We start from the raw sequence: 8,040 nt of genomic DNA on the forward strand, positions 1-8,040 counted from the left end.
TCTTGGAGTTTGTGTGCACGATGATTAAAGCTTTTACAAAATAAAAGCCCCATTCAATCTGTCTCGAGACCGACGTCCGCTCCCTCCCCACTTTCGTCGCCGCCAGGTCGAGAAGCGGCACCCTAGTGAAAGGATGCTTTCAGCAGCAGGTCGGTTAAAAGTACTTCACTCTCCGTGAAGGGTTTCGGTGTGAGCTCTGTGCACTTTAAGGTCAGGGGCAACCCAACGCACTGAGGAGATGTGCTGCCAGTCAGTCCGTCAACATGTTGATGATCTGATTGAACCATCCCTTGACTTGTAGCCGCTAATTGCTTGGAAGTGCCCGAGACGTCCCACTTGAGATCGGTGAAGATGTCTGGCCAGTGTTTTTGAGGTTTGGCAGCAACAACAGTTTAAAGTACACCAAAATGTAGGTCGGCCAAAAGGACATCATCTTAGATTTCTTGAGGCAAATTGCTGCTTTCCGCTCTGGTGTCCAAAGTCGTTTCGTAAACAATGAAAAGAAAACTATGACAACTATGTTTTTCGTAATTTCATCTAAGCCATAAAACACCTCTGCCCGCCGACTATTTTCTCATCCCTATCTACTTACAACAAGGCAATACAAAGCAACATACCTTTAAAATTAAATCCCATATGTGAAAATAATTTTATAAAAATATAATCATACAAACATCAATGTCTATTCGTCACGATGATTCCTTTAAAAATTTAAAAGACACAAGAAATCCATGTTACGTTTTTTTCCTTGTCCCCACTTCAGGAGCTCTCTCTGACCAGCACGTACTTAATCAGACGCATGGAGCCTCTCTTCCCTCTCCATGACGTCCGGTAGCGTCCCATCCTCTTCCTCTGACCTCTCCAGCTCACCACCAGCAGCACAGAGCAGCAGCAGCTCAGCAGCACTGTGATGCAGATGGACACTGCAACCAGCAGGGTGTGCGCCGCGACATGCCACCCAGGTCCAAACCCGGCCAGGGTGTCCTCTCCGCCGTCTCCCTCACTGCCTGCAGTGTGGTTCCTCCCCAGGATGCCCTTGGTGTCATTGGGGTAGTGCTTGCTGCTTTCTATGTCGCCAGAAAAAGTTGTGGAAGTTGAGGGCCTGTTGGCTAGCTGAGAGAGGGTGGTGGTGGTGGTGTGTTGATGGGTGGATGTGGAGGGGTGTGGAGTTGCTGTTGAAAAGGCAGGAAGGCTCTCAGGGCTGTAAAGGCCAAGGGTGGTGGATGAAGGAGGCGTAGTAAAGCTTGGTTGAAGAGAAGTGGCAGCGGTGGCTGAGGCTGTTTGTTCATGGTTTTCTGAAGCTGGTGATGTTTCTTCAGTGGAAGGCGAGGCAGCTGTAGTTGTGGAAGCTGTTGTGGGTTGACTGGTGCTCTGCTGCGCTGCAGTGGTGGTGGTGGTGGCGTCTGCACTGATGGTGGTGGCGGCGTCTGCGGTGGTGGCGGAGGCTGCGGTGGCGGCGGCTGTAATGGTGGTGGTGGCGGCGGTGGTGGTGGTGGCGGCTGCGGTGGTGGTGTGCACTCCGCCTGCTTTAGTGGGGGGTTTAACTGAGGGTGCTGAAGTGAGAGGCAGGGCAGCGGGTGGAGGTGGATGAATGAACTGGCGCTTGTCTGAGGGCAACGGCTCTGAGGCGTTGACACGGCTGTAGTGGTGGGGTAACACACGTACGTTAGAGGTGAAGTATTTTCCAAACACCAACAGATCAGGATCCACACCTAAAACATGAAAAAAATTCATCAGTCTCCTGTGAAAGTAGGTTGTTTTTTTTTTTACTTTTTGCTGATCTAGTTTATCTTTCCAGATTTGTGTTAAATCCTATTATTTTAATTATTAATAATCAGTGGTGGAAGAAATAATCACCTCCTGTACTTAAGTAAAAGTACCAATTCTCCATTACAAGTCCTGCATGAAAAAAATCCCACTTAAGTAAAAGTACATAAATATCAGCAGCAAAATGTAGTTAAAGTATTAAAGGAAACTACTGGTTGGGTCCCTCTGACTGATATATTATTATATATGTCTTCATTAGATGCATAATGTCTGTAAGCAGTATGTTACTGTCGTAGCTGCAGCAGGTGGAGCTGGTTTCAGTGTGAGAGGTTGTCAGATGAATACTGAAGGAAAGAAGATGAAACAAAGTTCTGATACATTTTCAGTTTTTGGACTTTTTCTCTCAAATTAGATTTTTGCCGAGATATTCAGTCAATTTAAATTTTATTGAAATGAAACAATGTGCCTTTTTTTTTTTTTTTTTTTTTTTTTTAAATCACTGTTTGGTGAAACTGTTACAACTCAACTCCAAACAAATTTTTCTAAGATGTCAGGTTGGAAACCACTGGTTTAATCTTTTACAATGTATTGTATTTTAAAAGCTTTTTATATTATCCATTGTGTCAAATCTTCATCTTAAAAGTAAATAAAGCTGTCAGATAAATAGAGTAAAGTACAATATTCCCCTCTGAAATATAGTAGAGTGGAAGTGCAGCATCAAATGGAAATACTCAAATATACTACCTCCAAAATGTACTTAAGTACAGTACTTGGTTACTTTCCACTACTGTGAGTAATCAGTTATTTTTACTTTTCTAAAATAAATATTTCCGTTATAATTAAAAAGTCCGTAAAAGTAACAAATTATACAGCTTTAACTTGTCCTATGGGTCTCAGTAGCATCCAGCTCCTTTACTAAACTTAACAACATCACTCAAGTAAAAGTTGTGCATATAAAACAGTAGAAAATCAGCATCAAAATGCACTTATTGTATCAGAAGTAAAAGTTATAAGTTTGTGTAAAACAGTGAGAGACTGTACATTATTATTATATTACATTATTGGAATCATTATTAGGGCTTATGTGTTTGTGTGCAAGTAGCATTTTACTGTTGGTGATCATTTTAACTACGGTTGAGTAGTTGATACATATTTGATTGGATGATCAATTGTATGTAGAATCTGAATCTGCAAACTAAACAGAGATTATATATGTTAAAAACAGAAGTACAGTATTGCCTTCTGAAATGTCATGCAGTTTGTATAAAGTAGCAGAAAATGAAGCACAAATACCTTAAATGCAACGAGTTACTTTCTACTATATTATTTTGCAGTAATGATATGTAACTAAGAACATTTACGCAAGTTTTGTACTTCAGTGTTTCCATTTATGCAACTTCAAACTTCTACCCGACTAAATCTCAGAGGGGCATCTTGTACTCTTTACTTCACTATATTTGTCTGACAGCTTTAGTTACTTTGAACTTTTTAGATCACAGTTTTACCTTTCTGACTAGTGAAAACCATGTATTTCCAAATTTGGTCATTTTTACATTTTCTGATAAACTTAAGGATTGAATGTTCGTTATTGTAGCCTAAAAAAAAGCAGAAACCTAAATAACAGCAGTAAAATGTACATTAAGTCAACAGTAATATTAATCAAAAAACATGATATATAATAGTAAAACACTGACGGGAGTATTTACTGTACTGAGTGTGTACTTTTATTTTTAACACTTTAAGTAGCTATATTTAGCTGATAATAAGTTCATACTTTTACTTTTTAAAATTTTTGAATGCAAGACTTTTAGTGAAGTATCTTCACAGTGTTTTTTTGTACTTTAAGTAAAAGGACTTGAAATCTTCCACCACTGATATTTTGTAAAATTCATAACAAATTACTGGGAATGTATAGCTGGTTTGCATTTTCTAAAAAAAATAAAAATAACAGACTACATGACTAACAAATATACCACTAAGAAACTTAAGTGACTTACCCTTGGTGATGTTGTAGAGAACAACGTTGCCTCTGTGACTGAGAATGCAGCTCTCCAGTGTTGGACAGTGCAGATGGAAGCAGTTCACATTTTCATGAGTAGTTTCATAGTGAAATATGGCCAGATTACAGGAAACTAAGAGAAAAGGGAAGATGATCAATCAGTTCGGAATGTATTAGTAGAGGATCAGCGGCTCAGGCATGATGAACAAAAATGGATTCAATTAGAGAATAAAAAAGAATAACTCACAGTTTCTCGTGAGGCAACACGTGCGGCTGCACTTCAGCGCGGTCTCCTCTTGGTAATACTTCAAAAGCTGCGCCCCTCTCCTCTGAGACTCCTCGATATCGATGAAAATACCCGGGAACCGTCGAATCCAGCAGTTTTTGTAATAGGAGGTCGGTGAGCACCTCGACTCAGTGTGGCACACCAGACTCAAAACCGTCAGCAAACCCCATGCGACGTTCATTGCGCATAAAGTGAATCACACCATGTTAAATTACAATCTGGACGAGGCATCGACATATTTGGGAGGCTGATCAGTTGGAGATGACAGACATGAAGCGGAGCCGGTGGTCTGGTTTTACTGGTGCGTCTCCAGGTGTGTCACAGCTACGCACCTGGAGGAGGTGGAGACCCAGCCGTGCGTAAGGTGTCCAGGCTGTGCCACGGTGCAATCTCTCAGCCTTCTGGACACTATAAGAGGCCACCTCACACACACAATGGCATCAACTGTAGTTTAAGATTTTAAACGTCCTACAGTTATATAAACTGTCTGATTTCCACAGGGCTGAACACATGAACAGAAACACATTATGAAATACAGAGTAGGCTATAAAATGATGAAATATAACATATCTACAAGAATTAAAGAGCGCGTAAAGTAAAAATGAAAATTAATTTTAAGTTCATCACACCGTAGAAGAATGTGTGATAACACCCATCCACATCTGAACAAATAAAAACACCGACAAGTATGATAAATTAGGCTTTGAAATCTTGAGAAAATTAGCACTCTCCCTTGCTCTGAGACTGTGTGTGTGTGTGTGTGTGTGTGTGTGTGTGTGTGTGGGAGGGGGGGAGGGGGGGGTGCGTTGCCTGGGGGCAGGCCAGCGCTTCACCACAAGCGTCCCGATTTTCGGTCTGCACTTAGGGGGACGAAGGCAGCGGACACCTGCGACAGCACCAACCGCGGAAACGCGGGGGTTTCCGATCGATGGCAAAGCGACCCCCAGACCAGGCCGCAAGGTGCGTTTTAGAGGGGTGGAGGTCGAAGGCGAGGGGGGACGGGCGTCAACCCGTCCCCCCTCGACCCCCTATAAACAGCCCTCGGTAAATTCTAGTCTCAGCGCGGTGGCGGCAGTCCGGCTCGGCCGTCCCCCCCCTCCGCGCCTCCGGGTACCGGATTCGTCTCCCTCCGGAGTTCAATGTCTCCTCCCCCGCGCAAGACGGTGGTCCGGGGGGGTCGACGAGGGCTTTACGGGATGGAACGCCCGGGGGGGGGGGGGTCCTGTCCGCCACTTCAACTCCTCGTCACCGAAACTTGGCAAAACCAAACTCCAAAACCTCATACAACTCTTAGCGGTGGATCACTCGGCTCGTTGCGTCGATGAAGAACGCAGCTGGCTGCGAGAACTAATGTGAATTGCGGGACACATTGATCATCGACACTTAGAACGCACCTTTGCACCTCCAAATATTTTTGAATTGTATAAATTAGGCTACATAGGCTCCCTTAGCAAAAACCCCCAGTTTCAACGGTAATAAATACATTTCCATTTATTCTGACTTCTCGTCGATCTCAACATAAAAGTTCAGCTTGAAAGTTAAATAATGACCTTGGAAACAGCAGTTGATACGATATATTCAGTGGCCTTGTGTTTGTGGAGTGGTTTAAATAGGATTACAGGTCTTCCTGTTATTTTGTCCCTCCCCTGCATGTCGGTTTATGGGAGCTTTTTTGGCACAAAAAAAAAACACCACAGTTTTGTTATCTGGATTTTCAGTCTTACTAAAGTCTCATTACCTGCTAAACGTCTGTCCAACACAATCGTGATTTCGCCCAGAGAGTTTCTCTGTTGGCGGGGGATTGGATGAATCTGCACAGTGCTGCTATTATTTCACCACGTGGCACCTTGCTCTAATTTGTTGTTTTTTTTTCCTCCATTAAGGAGGGTGAAAAACAGACAAACCAAACAAGTTGCTTTCAGCCAGGATAAACATCAGAGAGTGGATTGCCATAATTGTAGCAATCTCCCGAAATTCCTTCAAATGGGATTATCACAATAAGCCTTTTGCTCCCTGGTTTGGGATTTCCTCCATGCCTTGTACCTTTTGTGAGCTTGTCTCTCCCATCACAGTGCCACATTCTCAGTTTACACCTGGGAGTTGAAAGTGCCTTTTGGAATAAAGAGCTCAAGGAGTGCAGAGCACATAGACTGCAACTTAAAGGGAAACAAATCCTTAGAAATACTGTACTCCGATACTGAGGAATTAATGTAGTGAGCAGTTTAGTAGACACACAATTTTTTTTTTTTTTAAATTGTAGATTCCATATAAGTTAACCTCTTAAAAATGGATATTATCACTGTCCATCAAAAAAGTGAAACAACAAATGTATTTGCTCTCCAAGCAACAGAGCAACATTTGCATGTATGTTTATAAAGTCAAATGGCAAGCCTCAGTATCAGAGTATTAAATCCATGCCAAAAGTTTCATTATGTGAATTTGCTAAGTTGAGATGGACAAAAAAAATTGTAATGATGTCTCAACACCAACAGATGGCAACAGTCACTACCATTAAATATTAGCCCTGTCTAAAGTCCATGCTACACTGTTTACAACATTTTTGCACTCAAGAAATCAAGGTTTCAACTAATGTTAATAGATGTTAATGGATGTCAATCACACTGTGAATTCAGAATGACATCTTTACAAAAAGATAGACAGATGTTGTTACTGAGAAAAAATTGGATCTTAAATGATTAGGTAATTGAGTAGATTAACAGAAAAGAACCATTTTCATAATTGATTAATTATTGCCATCATTTATCAAGTAAAAATGCCAAACATTTTACGACTTCACTTGGGTTTGCAAATAGATAATCACAAAAACAAGAAATCTGAAGATGTTCCCTTAGTTAGGGCCGAAATCACCTGCTCCTGAACGTGGCCAAGACCAAAGAGAAGGTGGTTGACTTCAGGAGGAAGGCGACGGCTCCACAACCGCGGAGAGTTCTGGGAGAGGAGGTGGACATGGTTGAGGAGTACAAGTACCTGGTGTCTCCATCGACAACAGACTGAACTGGAAGACCAACATTAACGCTGTCTACAAGAAGGGGATGAGTCGACTCTTTTTCTTGAGGAAACTTCGATCGTTCAATGTGTGCAGCGAGATGTTGGAGATGTTCTACCATCTGTTGTGGCCAGTGAACTGTACTTCACTGTGGTCTGCTGGGGGAGCAGCATTGGAGCCGGAGACACCAACAGACTTAACAAACTGGTGAAGAAGTCCGGCTCCATCATCGGCTACAAACTGGACAGTCTGGAAAAAAAGTGGTGGAGAGGAGGACGCTGAACAAACTATTATCCATATTGGATAATCCTGACCACCCTCTCCACCACCTGCTGCAGGGACAGAGGAGCACTTTCTCCAATAGACTCCTCCAGCTCCGCTGTCACAAGGACCGATACAGGAGATCATTCCTGATACAGGAGATCATTCCTGCCCACTGCAATAAGACTGTACAATAACTCACCTCTGGCAAAATCAATCTCACAACAATAACTGTCTGTTTTCTTGTTTGTTTAAATCCTTGCACTATTGTTTAGTTTTAATTTAATTTAATTATACCAATTTATTTTATTCTATTTTATTGTATATACTGTGCATTTTTACATTTTGTTTTACTGTTGTTTTATTGCTTCCTGTAACTATAATGCTGCTGCAGCTAAAAAAAAAAAAAAAAAAAAAAAATCCCCTTGTGGGATTAATAAAGTATCTATCTATCTATCTATCTATCTAGTTGTCTGTTGTTGTTTTTTGACAATATTTAACAATTGATGATTCACCAAATAAAATAACCAACAGATAAATCAACACTAGTAATTGTTATAAATTGCTGCTGTAGATTAAAAACATACCTTTTTGTTTCCTGACGTCTTCTTGGCGCTGCATCACAGCCATCTGCAATTAGTTGTAATGTTCTGCAGCTGCAATCAGCTCCTCCTGTTCTTTGTGCAGTGCATTGTGGGACAATACGGTGACAGTCCACAC

General features: G+C 41.8%; 1 protein-coding gene and 1 pseudogene across 1 annotated transcript; one reads left to right on the plus strand and one right to left on the minus strand.

Annotated features, from left to right (window-relative positions):
* Positions 1 to 40: 40 nt before the first annotated feature.
* Positions 41 to 4,233, minus strand: LOC138206396 (MANSC domain-containing protein 4-like). Its single transcript, XM_069163085.1, has 4 exons — positions 4,014 to 4,233; positions 3,765 to 3,899; positions 1,212 to 1,712; positions 41 to 1,109 (listed from the first exon to the last, which is right to left on the minus strand). Exons 1-4 carry the CDS (start codon positions 4,231 to 4,233, stop codon positions 760 to 762), a joined length of 1,206 nt encoding a protein of 401 aa, XP_069019186.1. The 3' UTR covers positions 41 to 759.
* A 1,104-nt stretch (positions 4,234 to 5,337) lies between these two features.
* LOC138206836 (5.8S ribosomal RNA) lies at positions 5,338 to 5,489 on the plus strand (annotated as a pseudogene).
* The last annotated feature ends 2,551 nt before the right edge of the window (positions 5,490 to 8,040 follow it).

This window comes from Embiotoca jacksoni, unplaced genomic scaffold, assembly GCF_022577435.1.
Source record: "Embiotoca jacksoni isolate LCO1_2020_lvr unplaced genomic scaffold, fEmbJac1.0.p SCAF_3, whole genome shotgun sequence".
Classification (NCBI taxonomy): Eukaryota; Metazoa; Chordata; class Actinopteri; family Embiotocidae; genus Embiotoca; species Embiotoca jacksoni.

Excerpts from the sequence above, each read along its gene's own strand:
- LOC138206396 (XM_069163085.1), bottom strand. The coding sequence starts at position 4,233 with ATGAACGTCGCATGGGGTTTGCTGACGGTTTTGAGTCTGGTGTGCCAC. Across the intron at positions 1,713-3,764 it reads TCTCTACAACATCACCAAGG|GTGTGGATCCTGATCTGTTG; the intron begins GTAAGTCACTTA and ends TTCATGTTTTAG. Across the intron at positions 1,110-1,211 it reads TCCTTCATCCACCACCCTTG|CCAACAGGCCCTCAACTTCC; the intron begins GCCTTTACAGCC and ends TCTCTCAGCTAG.